The following is a 16,139-nucleotide window of genomic DNA, read 5'->3' as shown; positions in this document are numbered from 1 at the left end:
ATGACACCTTCTTCAAGAGGCATAAGAAAATATACTGAATATCACAGATGCATTAATTTTTACGTAAGACCTAAAAGGTCATAGATTACATACATTTTATTTCCTCCGTTTTCTCGTGATAACGAGATAACTAATTTGAGATCTGGAGAATCAGTGTATCAATGTCAGAGGAGCAGGAGTATATCGATCACCATCACATATCTCTTCAGTCAAGGCCTGACACAGGCTGAAACAGCTTTATTTAGTTTGCGTCATCTAAGAAGACGGTTAGCAAGGCTTCAGCTTTATCAGAGGCGTGAGTGAGCCTGATGTCCTCACTACAGTTTTTTGTTTTTTAACAAACTTTATTGGCAACAATTTTATATTACAACAACATAAATACTAGTACAAAGAGTTTTACAATGCGCACATAAATATACAGATTACAGTTTAATTTCTTAACAGTAAATAACCAACTGGAATCATCTGTCAGTATTGACTATAGTGTTAGTCCTTATGAGGCATCACATGTCAGGTATGATGGAAATCTCAGGCCTATCACATTTCATTTATTTTCTATAAAATTAATTATCTTGTTATCAGCCTTCTGTCACGTAGCGTCTAACACCTCCGCGTTGTGCCGGTAGTAAAAAGGGAGAGGATGTACCCAGCATGCGTTGTCCCTAAATAACTTCCCTCCCGAAAGAAAAGGGCGTGAGCTACGTTTGTTCCGACATAGTCAAATCTCCCCACTACATAGGGATCCCGTCTTGATGGGGACACAATCCACACCTCATTCTGAGAGAAAATGCAATGTGAAGTTTCAAAAATCTGAATAAGAAAAAAAAACATATATCTTCCAAAGTTAATAAGAAAAAGAAGGGCGCCCTCACAACGTGTGGTTACCCCAGCTGGACCTTTGTGAAAACGGCAGCTGCTTCCAGAAAGAAAACCGAAGTGGTTAAGAAACAAAAACAAAACAAGAGAAATAACATAGTCATCCCGTATGTGGCTGGGGTATCAGAGAAACTCAGGAGGATCTTCCCTGTGTATTTCAAACCCAGTAACACACTCAGACAGAGACTAGTACATCCCAAGGACAGAACACCACACACCCACAAAAGCAATCTGGTTTACACTGTCCAATGCAACGAGTAATGCAAAGATCTCTACATTGGATCTCCACACCAGATAGTTGGACCAGTCCCAGCCTGGTCAGATGCGTATATGAACTGATGAAGTCCCAGCCTGGTGCTGGTCCTGGTCCATTCCCAGCCTGGTCAGATGCGTACATGAACTGATGAAGCCTCTTGGATGAGAGGTGAACTTTCTTTCTAGACAAATAACCAAGTCCAGTTGCTTTCGACTGAAATTGCTTTGGGGATAATGATGACCTGGACAAATGAGAACATTCACAGGCCTAAGAAAAAGAATGAGCGTTTTTTTTACAACCAACACTGCTGGAGCCTCAGCTGAACATGTTTTTTAGACCCAACAAAGACAGTGGATCACTTTATCATCAAAACATCGTCATTCAAGGCCCAAAAAACTGTTAGAATGTACACAAGGGAATGTGAATATTATTGTAGGTCACAGAGAGGCGATCGCTTCCTTCAAAACAACAACGGCTGGCCTAAAGAGGAAAGCTTAGATGCTGCAATAGCATCAGTTTGATCACAACCAGAGAGGTTTTCCTCATTAAAAGAACAGAACTGCACTGAATATTGTTCTCGCTGGAAAATATGTTTTCTCTTCTCCTGATTGACTTCAGTGAGAGTTTGATAGACAGGTGATTCATCCAATCACCTGTCAGGTATGTTTTGAAATCACCTGCCCTTTACCAAACAGCTTCAATGAGGCCTTCTCAGATGGTTCTGTGAAAAAAAACATCTGCCCATTAGCTTATGGCTCCCATACGGTACTTCAAATGTTGCTGTTACCACCCTGAGGCAGTTTTAAGTTACTTCATGTTAGTTCAGTTGGCTGGGACATGAACAACCACAGTGACTGAAAGAGGATAATAACACTTAGGTAATCCAGAACCACAAAGAAAAAAGAATGACTATATTGTTGAATTTATGCATTATTTTTATTGTATATAATGTATTGGTGTGCACATTCTATTATTTTGTAACAGCAGTAGTGGGTCAGCAAATAAAAACTTTGTAAATAACATAAATAGAATCAAATATATACATGGTGTATATATACAGTGCACAGTGTGCTATATACAATAAACAATAATAATATATACAACAAAATATGAAAAATATCCTAAACAATAATAATATATACAAAAAAAAACAGTAGAGAGAGCAGAACTCTCTGTCAGGCAGAGGTGAGAGAGTTATTATAAAAAGTGATGGATTGTGGCAGGAAAGATTTTTCCTGAATCTGTTGCTACGACAGCGAAGCTGAAGCAGCCTTTTGTAGAAGGTGCTCCGCTGTCTGACCAGTGTGAGTTGGAGAGGGTGGAGAGGATTATCCATGATGGATAACAGTGTTTTCAGTGTCCTCCTCTCCACCACAGCCTCCAGAGTGTCCTGTTTGCAGCCAATCACAGAGCCAGCCGTCCTGATCAGTTGGTTGAGTCTGTTGGTGACGCTGGCGCCAATGCTGCTTCCCCAACAAACCACAGCAAAGAAAAGTACACTGGCCACCACAGACTGATAAAAGATCTCCAACATCTTGCTGCACACGTTGAAGGATCTCAGCTTCCTCAGGAAATAAAGTCTGCTCATAACCCTTCTTCCCAGCTTCAGTGTTAGATCTCTAGTCCAGTCTGTGGTTGATGGTAACACCCAGGTACTTGTAATCCTCCACCACCTCCACATCCTTTCCCAGAATGCACAGAGGTTGGAAAGCCGTCTTCCTCTTCTTCCTGAAATCTATCACCATCTCTGGTCTTGCTGATGTTCAGCTGTAGGTGATTCTGTCCAGTCCACTTCTCAAAGCTGTCCACCAGTGCCCTGTACTCCTCCTCCTGTCCCTCACTTATACACCCAACTACAGCCGAGCCGTCAGAAAACTTTTGCAGGTGACACGACTCAGTGTTGTACTGAAAGTCAGTGGTGTATAAGGTGAACAGGAAAGGAGACAGTACAGTCCCCTGTGGAGCTCCTGTATCACTAACCACCACATCAGACAGAACACTGCCCATACGGACAAACCGTGGCCTGCCTGTCAGGTAGTCAGTAATCCAGGAGATCATTATGTCATCTACTCCCATCACCTGCAGCTTCTCCCCCAGTAGCAGTGGCTGAATGGTGTTAAAAGCACCAGAGAAATCAAAGAATGTGATTCTCACAGTACCTCCTCCACCATCCAGGTGCAAATGGGCTCGTTGCAGCAGGTAGATGACCGCGTCATCAACTCCCAAGTGGGGCTGGTAAGCAAATTGCAGAGGGTCTAGCAGGGCTCTCACCTGCGGCCTCAGGTTGACCAAAACTAGTCTCTCTAGCACCTTCATGACGTAAGATGTGAGGGCCACTGGTCGATAGTCATTGAGGTCTGATGGTGAAGACTTCTTTGGAACAGGAATTAGGCAGGAAGTCTTCCAGAGCACTGGTATTCTCTCCTGACCAAGGCTCAGGTTGTAGAGGTGTTGTAGGACAGGAGACAGCTGGCTGGCACATGTCTTCAGGATCCTGGGGCTGATCCCATCAGGGCCTGCAGCCTTATGCTGGTGGAGTCTCTCCAGCTGTCTCCTAACCTGGCCTGCAGTCACAGTCATGCGGGGCTGCTGGTGTCTTCAGTGGAGGACCGGGAGGTGGAGGAGGAGGTGAAGGTGGAGGAGGAGGAGGTGGAGGTGGAAGAGGTGGAGGAGGAAGAGGTGGAGGTGGAGGAAGCATTTGGGGCAGTGAGGGTGTGTAGGGGTGTGGAGGTGTCATGGAGACGACAGAAGGCTGTGAGCTGAACCTATTGAAGAATCTGTTCAGCTCGTTTGCCCTCTCCAGGCTGCCTGACTGTCTGCCGCTCACCTTACACCCAGTGATCTGCTTCATACCAGTCCACACATCCCTCACATTGTTCTGCTGGAGTTTGGCCTCCAGCTTCCTCCTGTAGGCGTCTTTACAGGTCCTCAGCATATCCCTGACTTCATGCTGCACTCTCCTCAGTTCTTCCCTGTCTCCAGACCTGAACGCCCTCTTCTTCTTGTTAAGAAGGGCTTTCAGGTCATTGGTGATCCACGGCTTAATATTAGAGAAGCAGCTCACAGTCCGGGTTGGCATGGTGGTGCATTCACAGAACCTGATGTATTCTGTGATGCAGTCGGTCATGCTGTCCAGATCCTCTCCATGTGGCTCAACAAGTGCATCCCAGTCTGTCGACTCAAAGCAGTCCTGTAGTGCGTCAGCGGCCTCCTGAGTCCACCTCCTCACGCTCCTAGTGTGGACAGGCTGCCGCTGAACAAGGGGAATATACTTAGGGGTCAGCAGAACCAGGTTGTGGTCAGATCTTCCGAGAGGGGGGAGGGCTGTTGGACTGTTTGCATCCTTAGCATTTGCATACAACAGATCCAGTGTGTTACAGTCTCTGGTTGGGCAGTCAACATACTGGTGAAATGTTTGGAGGATTTTATCCAATGAGACCTGATTAAAATCCCCAGTGATGACAACAAATGCGTTAGGATTCAGCGTCTGTATCTGGGCAACAGCGGAGTGGATGACGTCACAGGCCAGCACTGCATCAGCTGAAGGAGGAACGTACACACCAATAATGATGGCAGACGTGAATTCCTGGGGCAAATAATAAGGCCTCATCCCCACAGTCAACAGTTCAATGTCTGGGGTACAGAGACGTTTCACATGAACGTGTCCGGGATTACACCACCTCTCACTAACGTACAGTGCAATCCCTCCTCCTTTTTTCTTTCCACTGCTTGTCACGTCCCTGTCCGCCCGAACAGTGCTGAAACCGGGAATCGCCACGCTGTGGTCCGGGATGTGTGGGTGAAGCCATGTCTCCGTGAAACAAAACACACTGCACTCACGATATTCCCTCTGAGCCTTTATCAGCTCGTCCGTCTTGTTCCCCAGAGGCCTCACGTTTCCCATGACGATCGGCCTGTGTCTCCTCCTCTTCACCCTCCGTTTAACTCCAGCTCTGCAGCCACGGCGTCTCCTCCGCAGCTCCTTCGGGACCGAAGGTCTGGCTCCAGGCAGCAGTACAGGCTCACACAGCGCAATGAGCTGGTCGCGTGTGTAAACAATGCGCTCAGTGATGCGCTCCTGACCCTCCATTGCTAGGGTTAGCAAAAGCATCACAAAAACAAAAACAACATAAAAAGTGCCGTGAAAGTTCAAAAAAAGAAAGGTGTTCGTCCTCTCCCAGGAAATATGAATTACGGAGAAGAGTCGCCAAAAGTTGAGCAAAAACCAAAACACAAACACAACAAAAACTTTTTAATAACTTAAATAACCCACGGGAGCTGCCACCTAGTACGGCGCCATAGCCATATTTATCCACCCTTGTTTTTTTTACCTGTCCTGTAGTCGGGCCCAGCTTTTATTTGAATACTGGCCTTTATTTGAGAAATAATGATACATCAGAGACAAGCTGCACAGTTTTCCACCAGCATCAGCACTCTAACTGAGCTTTCATCAACTGTCCTTCTTCCTGCAGGTTGTGGAGGCCCAATCACTGCTCCATCAGGGGAGATCCATTCTCCTTTATACCCCAGCAGCTATCCCAACAATGTGGACTGCTCCTGGATTATCAGTGTGGATCCCAACCACCGTGTCTTCTTCAACTTCTCTGACTTAGACATTGAACATCATAGCGACTGCTCCTGGGACTATGTGGCTGTGAGTGATCCAGGAACATTTCATTTAGAGTTGAATAGCATTGTGTCACAGCAATTTTAATTTGTCACTGACCTTTGAGAGCTCCCACTCTCTTTTGTATTTGTCGGTGTTTGTTTCAGTGGTTTATAGATGTATATGACTTAGCTTTTGAGTACATTTAACTGCTTAATACTGAGGAATTCATCAACATACAGTAGAAATGATGTAGCCTAGCCAGTGAATGGGGAAATACATGTATATAGCAAGTGACCTACTTTACTACTACCACTACTACGAGTTCTGCATAACCTGAATAACTGAGATCATCTTGAGGCTTCATGATGACTATGGAAGTAATCTTACTGTATATACCGTGGAGGAAATTAGCAGAAGAAGCAGTTTTGACAGTTCCTGCAAGACTAAGCAAGTCTACCTCTGCTATCAGTGTTTGTGTGTGTGTGTGTGTGTGTGTGTGTGTGTGTGTGTGTGTGTGTGTGTGTGTGTGTGTTTGTGTGTGTGTGTGTGTGTGTGTGTGTGTGTGTGTGTGTGTGTGTGTGTGTGTGTGGTGTGAATGGGAGGCGAAGTGTAGAGCAATTTGTTGGTTAAGGTAGAGTCCTGGGATTCTGACCATTACTGTCCCCTCCTGCAGTGTGTGCTATACTCCTGCCCCCACAAACAGGGCAGAGAGCTGAGGTAGGACCCTTTTTTAAAAAAAGGGTCCGATGTTCCCCACTTTTCACAGAAAGGGTCCTATGTTCCCATTTATTTTTTTCCACAATCAGTGCCGAATTCCCCGGCAAATAGGCCTATGTAGACCCTAACCCTGACCCAAACCCTAACAAAATACTGAATTAAATCTGCAAAGGCGGAGGCTTATGCGACCGGGGGACATAGAACCCAGGGAACATAAAGATGACCCCCAGCTAATGTTAGCCTCCTCTGACGGCAGCCACCTGCCACTCAAAGTAGCCACACTCTAAATGATGCAAAACGTTAAGCCTTAATACGAGTCAACTGGGTTACACAACAATTCACCCCCTGTATAGTTGTCATGAATAGGAAAATTGGCTTTGGGACCATTTATGTACCAGACTGTAAACATGTTCATTTCTGTTTTGGAGCCAGCCTCAGGTGGCCACTCAACGAACTGCAGTTTTTGGCACTTTCCTGAATTGCCCCCAAGGGACAAATTAAGTTTTTTGAATTGAATTGAATTGAACTTCCAACTTGGTTAATTTCTCAGACTTTATGTTTAGTATTTAAAGTTGTATAGCTTTAATGAAACCATATGTATGTCCCTCTTTAGATCCATGATGGTCCATCCATATCTTCGACTCTGCTTGCCCGTGTGTGTGGCATCAGTCTTCCTCAGTCCATCACCTCCACCCAGAACACCATCTATGTTCGCTTTAGGTCCGACTCAAGTCGCAGCCACCGCGGCTTTAGTGCTCGCTTCTCTGAAGGTGGGCCTCCTTGAACCTCTTAGTTTCTATTTCTAGAACATGGGTAAAATAGCAAATCCATCAATCCATACATCAATCAGTGCTCACTTACTGTATGCGTTGGAAACTGCAGACTACATGACTTTCAAAGGTGCTGCTCATGTCACAGGACATTTGTCTGTCATGTTCAGCTCTGACTGGGGGATCCCGAGGCGCTCCCAGGCAAGTGTGCAGATATATTATAGGTGAAGATACAGTATATTCTCACCCTATCTCTAAGGGACACTCCGTCCACCCTCCTGAGAAAACCCATTTCGGCCCCTTGTACCCTCAGCTCTCTATACGTCACAACAGTGCAGTAAAGCGATGGCATTATAATGGTGCATGGTTTCCTGCTGAGAGCCATGGCCTCAGCATTAGAGGTCCTAGTCCTCATCCCTGCCGCTTCACACTCGGCTGCAAACCGATCCAGTGAGTGCTGAAGGCAACTAACAAATGATGCCATCAGGACCACACCATCTGCAAAAGGCAGAGATGAGATCCCCAGTTCACCGAACTGCAACCCCGGATGGGCATACTCCCAGGCCCCCTCCAGGATCCTTGTGAGAGTGAAGAAGTGGTCCATTGTTCCACGTTCAGGACGGAATCCACATTGTTCCTCTTCAATCGGAGGTTAAATCCTCCTTTCCAGCACTTTGGAGTAGACTTTACCAGGGAGGCTGAGTAGTGTGATACCCCTGTAATTGGCACACACTCTCTGGTCCCCCTTTTTAAACAGGGGAACCACCACCCCAGTCTGCCACTCCCTTGGCACTGTCCCAGACTTCCACGCAATGTTGAAGAGACATGTCAACGTCAACTTTCAGCATTTACAGGATCCAATTATTTATCCATATTATTATTATTATTATTATTATTATTATTATTATTATTATTACTAGCCAAGTAATCCATGCAGGTAGGTCATCCAGCTCTACCTGCATGTTCTGGTGGCTGAGGGGTGGAGGGCACTGACAGTGTAATTTTGTTTTTTTGTTTGTTTTCAACAGCTTGTGGTGCAACCATCATAACCGATGACATTGGTGGGGCCCTTGCCTCACCACGGTACCCAGCACTGTACCCACCCAATCAGAACTGTAGTTGGATCATCAGACCACAGGAACCATGTGAGTTGTGTTAGTCAAGGCCCTCAGACTAGGTCATGACTGGAAGGTAACCCTAGATTGGTGAAAACTCTCAAAAGACTCGCTTCCTTCATGACCCACTGTATACTAGTGATGTCCAAATGAAGCCTCATGAAGCATTGCCTTTATTTTCTGAGTCCACTAGACCTTTGTTCACCAGAGGGTTGAAAACATACTGAATCGCCATTAATTGAGCCTTTATCTTTAAACCAAGAGCTCCATCATTGTTGTATACATGGTGTTATACACTAAATGTTTTGGTCTTTTAACCTTTGACTTGTGTTTATGTGTCCAGTCAACCATGTTACCCTGTCATTTACTGACTTCGAGTTAGAGATGATGAACTCCAACTGCTCCCATGATGTTGTGGAGATCCTGGATGGGGACAACTACCAGGCACCATCTATAGGTAGTTATACCATGTGTGTGTGTGTGAGAGAGAGAGAAAGAGAGAGAGAGAGAGAGAGAGAGAGAGAGAGAGAGAGAGAGAGAGAGAGAGAGAGAGAGAGAGAGAGAGAGAGAGAGAGAGAGAGAGAGAGAGAGAGAGAGAATATTCTCACCATGGCACATTATGTTAACAATAATCAGGTAAGAAAACAAAAAATATGGTTGAATATAAAAACGGTTGCTTGTTCACTACACATTTAGCCTTAAAACTGAAAGTAAAATGTAATGGCAAAATTTGTTAGGGCGCTTCTGTGGCATGGAATTACCTCACCCAGTGACATCCTTCAGTAACGCCTTGGTGGTCAACTTCATCTCCGACTACTCCGTCTCTAGAAAAGGGTTCAGAGCAACCTACTCAGCATCCACCTCAAGTAAGACACACCAATACTGCTGACAGTTCTAGATCACCGAAAATCATTGTGTTCTCATGCATACACACTGGCAGGACCTCCAGGAAAACTCATGCTTCTCACCTCTTCTGCTCAGGTTGTGGAGGAGATCTGGTGATGGAGAGTGGTGCATTTAACAGTCCTTACTATCCAGATGCATATCCACCTAATGTGGAGTGTGTGTGGACCATCAGGAGCTCACCAGGGAACCGTCTCCAGCTCTCATTCATGTGAGTCCATTTGAGGGTCTGTGATGTGATACTCTAAACTCATTGTTCACTTTGTCCTTTGTCCTTCCATTAGGAAATGGAACTTGTTCAGGTGACAATACATGAAGATATATAAAGATATAATCTGTAAGATTTCCATCTAGTTAATTATCTGTTAAGTTCCTATCTTATCAAATAGTGAGTTAAATCAATGGTGATGATTATATAACTCACTAATGAAAGCACTTGTTGTCTCTTTGCTGAGTATTCCAACCTGTGTGTGCATGGAAACATTCCTTCCATAGATATAAATACACTGCGTTAGTCAGCCGTGGTTGGTCTAACCAGCTGGAGATTGTCATTGCGTTCACTTGTACTCAGAAATCAGGAGCTTCCAACTTCTGACAAGTAAAAACACAATGAAAGGGAACGTTCAAGTCGGATTTCCGAGTCAACTATCATGAACGATTACATGGTTTAACTAGCCCTTGTCCCCCCACCCCCACCCTCACTGCAGCCATCTCTCCTTCTTCCCTCTACACACCTCCCCCCCGACACCACAACAACACCCCCCTCCTCCTCCACCTCAACACAATCCCCGCCTCACATCACCACAGACCAAGTCAGAGGACATCTGAGGAAGCTCCGGCCCAGGAAAGCGGATAAAGTGTGTCCGAGACAACTGAAGACCTGCACTCCAGAACTGGAAGAGTGCATACCCTCTGGAAGACATCCTGCATCGCTCCGTTTCCCAAGAAGAACAGGCCCAGCGAGCTGAATGAGTTCCGACAGGTGGCACTCACTTCACACCTTATGAAGACGATGGAGCGGCTCTTCTCAGCCTCCTCAGACCCCAGGTACCACACGCCCAGGTCCGCCTGCAGTTTGCCTACCAGCCAGATGTTGCTGTGGAGGATGCCGTCCGCTACATGCTGCACCGGGTCCACTCCCATCTGGATAAGGGAAGCGGCACAGCCAGGATTCTCTTCCTGGACTTCTCCAGTGCCTTTAACACCATGGAGGACACTGGACAAATTGCTGGACACTATGGACAAAGCCAGCCACCCCCTGCACACCGTCATCAGCAACCAGAGGAGCCTGTTCAGTGGAAGGCTGCTCCTGCCCAAGTGTAGGACCAACAGGCTCAAGAACTCCTTTATCCCTCAGGCCATCGTCCTCTACAACTCCTCACTCAGGGGGAGGAGGAAATAAAGAGGACAGAAGGAAAGGAGTGGGAGCCACTCACTGTACAATTAATAATCTACTCTTACATACCTGGACACTTATCTTCTTCTTTTTTGTGCAATAACTTTATCCACCACTTAAGTACAATAATTGAATCTTACTGCTCATTTCTGTCATATACAGTCATACATATTATATTTTATCTTATACACTTCCTGTTCATGTAACTTATCTGATTTAACATTCTGTGAATTTTATTTGACCTGTATTCTTACATCTACCTCATATATATTTGACTAAGAGTTTTTTGCTTACTGTTTATTGTTTTTTTATACTTTCTGTTCTTTCTTTAGCTAAGAGTTTATTGGTTATCCTATACTGTATTTTTTATACCTCCCCACTTAATTTCCTTGCGGGAGTCATCCGAAAGGATCAATAAAGAGAAGTCTAAGTCTATGGTAAATGCACCTTCCTAGTCTTCTGACTACTCAAGGCGCTTTCACATTTGTCACATTCATCCATTCACACAGACATTCACACTGATGGCAGTGGACATCTGCATACCATGTAATCTAATCAGCACAGGGAGGTGTGAACAGTTTTGATGTCAAATATTATTTAAGTATTATTATTTTTAGTATTTTGCATTCTCATTTCATTTATTTTGTTACGCCCCTGCTGTGTAAAGACCTCAAGAATAAAAGCAAGAATAAGAAAAAGAAGAATAAAGAATAAAAAAAAATCAAAGGAATGATTTGTTAATGTTTTGGACATTAACTGTTTTCATTGGCTATGAAATATTGATATACAGCAGCTGTTATTGCCAAAGAATTCGCTGGGCCAGGGAAAAGCAGGAATACAAAATGGCTAAGTTCAGATGTAACACTGACAATGGCTCTGTGGAGGTTAAAGGTAAAGGTGGTTGATAAAAGTTGTAAGATGTTATGGTTGGGATGATTACACTGGGATCCATTAGAAAGTGTGTATACTGTATGTATATACAGTGCAGATTTTATCACAGATGTGTTGTATTCACATATACAGTATGTTGGCCAATTTGTAACATGTTATGTGTTTATATAAAAAGAATATATCATATTGTTACCTGGTTTTCTCCAGACTCTTACCTATTGATACTGATTTTGACTACTATTGCTATTTAAAACAAATAGCAATAGCAATAATAATAATGTTTGGGCAATTTGTTGAATGATTAATTCTTGTTTTTTTGTACCTAATTAATTTAGCTAATGTTTTATGTTCAGAATAGAATACACCATTTTTCACTATCAGTGACTTCTTCTTGTGTTTTGTACAGTACCTTTCACCTGCAGGGAAACTCTGGCTGTCAAAATGACTACCTTGAAATCAGAGAGGGCAACTCCACCGGCTCTCTGGTTGGTCGCTTCTGTGGTAACTCACTACCCTCCAACTACACCTCTGTCATTGGTCACATCCTGTGGGTGAAGTTCGTCTCAGATGCAACAATTAGTGGAGCAGGATTCAGAGCCACCTTCTCACATTGTGAGTGTCTGTGGGGAAAGGCAATTCACCAGTCTCTTTTATATTAAAAAAATATTTAGTCAACATTGTTATTAATTGAAGTGTTGCCTCTCCAGAAGGAAATACTGCATCTTACTGACGGCTCTAAGAAGGCTCTAACTTTGACTTCCTTGTTGATTCTTAGTGTATGGCAATGATGTAGTGGGGGAGTTTGGTCAGATAGCTTCCCCACTGTATCCCAGAACGTACCCCAATAATGCCCACTACCGATGGACCATAACTGTGGAGGGAGACAGCTACATCCAGATCCGCTTCTTGGACATGGACATAGAAGACCTGCGTGACTGCGCCTACGACCACCTCAAGGTAAGACTGTGTGTGCTGTGAAATCACATTTGTATCATTGATAACCTTGATGTGTCCCATTACAATTGCATTCAGAATGTTTGCACTATTGTTTCTCAGTTGTGGTCAAATTAGTGATGTCAAAATGAAGCTTCATGAAGCCTTACTTATTTGTTGATCCATCTTGATGGCACTCTTGATTTAAAGAAAATTGCTCAATTCACTGTGTTTTCAACCCTTCATTGAACAGAGAGCTCTTGTGGAAAATAAAGAAAATACTTCATGAAGCTTCCGTTGGACATCACTAATTTAAATGCAATGTATTGTTTCACATAGTACTTTATGGCAACAGTCATAAACATGTCATGTTGATCCATTGGTAACTTTAAATTGGATGCAGTGCATCATATCATTGATTGACTCATCAAGATGCAAATCAAAGGTATTTCAGTTCAGATACACAACATTGGAAATAATGGAACACCAGTCTGTTGTCAGCTTCACCTGTTTAAAGTTGCAGTCGTAAACATTTGCTTGATCATATTCACTGAAGCAGACCCTCTGCTCCGATAGAACAAGATAAATAATGCAAAAATCCATACGTGCCCGTATCATCCTGTCCACTCCGGGTAGTTCACAGTTCGTGCACATGCCACAGATCCCTTCTGCCCGCTTGCACATGTTACAATATCACAGGCACACACTTCAAGCTAGGTATATGCTAAATGACATTAGCAGTTGCTGTCTATGTGTAAGTTAGTCAGCCTACCTCCATGTAGCAAGTACTCCATGATGTTTATCGATGAGAGAAGACACAGGCATGTTCACAGGAATCTGGTGCACACGCACTGACGAGCACTCGATGGGAGGGAGCGGAGGAGCTCATGGGAGGGGGAGGGAAGTGAGAGTCACCTAAAATGACTTTATGCAGTTATTACAGACACAGTAAGGCTTCTTACATGTTCCCACATATGTTTTATGTCATAACTCAGGAGCAGCAGGGGAGACATTTGGTCAGACACTGATGTTGAAAGTGTGCAGATGATTGTAGAGATCTGAAGAAAATACAATTAAAGTCGAGTTAAAGTAAATTCAGAGAAACACATTATACAAGACCTGTAAAATACTGAATTATAGAGTTAGAGCATTGAACAGTTTTCCACATTTTTTGGGTTTAGGTTCATCAACACAACAATAAAACACAACAGGGCCACCGGGTCAACTGTGCCTTGAATAAGAAAGGAGCATGTATAATGGAGAAGAGAGGTCACAGCCCTGGTGATGACAGCCCAGGGAGGTGTGTGTTGAAATGAAACAACCTTGTGTACTCTGCCCTAAATCTTTTTTTTCTTGCAGATATTTGATGGCCCTAGTGTTCATTACTACCCCATTGGAACTTTCTGTGGTCTGGCCCTGCCCCCTCCTCTAAGAAGTTCGGCAAGCTCCCTAACCCTACAGTTCCAGACGGATTCAGTGGTGGCAGGACGAGGCTTCCTTGTGGAATGGACTGCTGTCCAGGAATCTGGACCACCACCCACTGTTCCACCAGGTCAGTTTGTCCTTTTGAGCCATTTCCAGTCAGGAGAAAAAAGTAAATGAAGTCGACACATGTTTTTTATAACAGATGAGGCGTGATAATTCATTATTAGCAGAAAGTATTTGGCTTGTAGACTGAACAGGGATATTTGTAAGGAAAGGGGGCCTGACCCAAGCAAGATAAATCCTCCCATGGAGTCCAGACTGGTGATGGTGGCTGATGATTCCCTATGAGGCTGATGGAGCACATCAATCTGCAAAGACTGTTGGTGATGGGATCGCCTGACAGCAGCAGAGAAAACACATAGAAAACACATCAGAGTGTTCAAAAGACAGAGAGAAAATCATATTTAAACAGAGGCAGAAGCAGGATGATGGGCTAACATCAAGATTTGGGTTTAAAACTCTTTTCAGTTCCAAATTTTCTTCTTTCTTTTCTGGCATCCATTATGTGCACGTCGTGGTATAGCTCCAACCTTAGCTAATAGTTTCTCAGGTCATGTGGCCGCCGGCCTGTGCATTTTTTTCTGCAACAGTTGCATACAGAAAAACTACTCATACCATGTTTCAGGTGTCATGATGTTTATTTTTGTCCATTAAATACATAATGTTATATATTATGGTTCAAAAATAAACAATGTATTATTGCTTCAGAATACCTTTAATGGCCAAGTAAGTTTGAACACATACAAGGAATTTGACCCCGGCTTTTCGTCACTTTAAATATACAAACACAGAAATAGACATACAGCCAAAAACAAGGATGACACAAATGAACAAAGGTAAAAAAAACATTAATTGTTAACAGTATATATACACAAATATATAAAAACAGATTTTTTTTAATTCAAATTTTTAATCTTTATTGGACATGTTAAAAAAAAAAATCCAAACTAAAGAACGTCTTCCTAGACAAATAACCGAGTCCAGTTGCTTTTGACTGAAATTGCTTTGGGGATAACGATGACCTGGGGTCCGTTTCACAAAGCAGGTTAAAAAAAACTCTAACCCTGAACTCTGAGTTGATCTACTCTGAGATAGGAAACTCTGAGTTTTCGGTTTCAGAACAGCAGATTTGCGTTGGTTGATCAACTCACAGTAGTTTGACTTGGAGTTAAGCGCGTGCTCCACAAGTAAAAAAAGACAGCATCAATGGAGCCCTGATTCGACGAGTCACCATGGCAACGGGGAAGCGGAGGGCTGCGCTACAACTGCAACTGTATTAATGCGCTCATACGGAGAGTTTGAGCAGGTTTACACCGCTGCAGCAGCAAAAGAGAGGGAGACGGTGCAGGAGAACATTGCGGCTCGGGTCAGTGCATAAGTTTAAATGTAGTCCTGTTGCAATCACAGTAATATCACAGGGGAAACTGCTTGAGTGGGAGCCTATTAGTTTATTTCATTTAAGTGCAACCCTGTGGGGGAGAAGCGCACTTGGCAGCAGCTTAAAATGAAACATAAAAACATACAGGTATTCAAACAGGTAAAACATCTGCAAAATCTCATGGTGACGCCTCATTTTGAGCATGTTTTACATGGTAAAGTAAATATTACCGTAAGTGGCTGTTTTTTATACAACATATAAATGTTGTATAGAAAACTCCCATTTGCAAAAAAACGCAGCGCAACACACAATATCTGCTGTGATATGAGAGCATTACTGGTTGTTAATGTTGGAAATGTAAGGAGGGGTGAGATGGACTGTGACATGAAACGGTGTGCCGTATTCAGAACCCCTGCCGTGAAATTCACCCCTCGCATTATAGGTGATATTCTGGATTAGAGGGCTATATAGGAGTAGTTTATATAGCGGTAACCCAACTAAAAGCACACACTTTTGAACCTATGAATTGCAAGAAAAGCTGGGATTATATTTAGGAAACGCTAAGTCAAATACATTCAACTTGCTCAAAAGATCCATTTCATTCATTTTGTAATTATGGCTGCAGTATATTAAGGACGTCTATGCGCGGTTTGATAATCATCTCCCGACGAATATTTAATTCTCTGTGCAGTAATTCTGCACCTTCATCCACAGGATCGTTATCAAAAGGACATGCCATGGTAGTGAAATAGTCGCCACCTAATATAACTTCTAATGTCTGATTTTTGCAATGATTTTCTGAAAAAACTA

At 43.6% G+C, this 16,139-nt stretch overlaps 1 protein-coding gene across 1 annotated transcript in view; it reads left to right on the top strand.

The window, feature by feature from the left end:
* Window positions 1-16,139, top strand: part of cubn (cubilin (intrinsic factor-cobalamin receptor)) — a gene marked incomplete at both ends in the record, with an annotated part of 156,199 nt that overhangs the window by 71,382 nt on the left and 68,678 nt on the right. The window contains 9 exons of the mRNA XM_083936559.1: window positions 5,605-5,786; window positions 7,072-7,228; window positions 8,257-8,373; window positions 8,687-8,800; window positions 9,081-9,209; window positions 9,325-9,457; window positions 11,940-12,145; window positions 12,309-12,490; window positions 13,826-14,018. Coding sequence (XP_083792685.1) covers window positions 5,605-5,786; window positions 7,072-7,228; window positions 8,257-8,373; window positions 8,687-8,800; window positions 9,081-9,209; window positions 9,325-9,457; window positions 11,940-12,145; window positions 12,309-12,490; window positions 13,826-14,018 — 1,413 coding nt within the window. The remainder of the gene's footprint in view (window positions 1-5,604; window positions 5,787-7,071; window positions 7,229-8,256; window positions 8,374-8,686; window positions 8,801-9,080; window positions 9,210-9,324; window positions 9,458-11,939; window positions 12,146-12,308; window positions 12,491-13,825; window positions 14,019-16,139) is intronic.

The sequence above is a fragment of the Echiichthys vipera genome (genome assembly GCF_963691815.1).
Source record: "Echiichthys vipera genome assembly, chromosome: 21".
In the NCBI taxonomy this organism is placed as follows: domain Eukaryota; kingdom Metazoa; phylum Chordata; class Actinopteri; order Perciformes; family Trachinidae; genus Echiichthys; species Echiichthys vipera.
The sequence above is the reverse complement of the archived record's forward strand: the minus strand, read 5'-3'. Positions and strand labels throughout refer to the sequence as shown.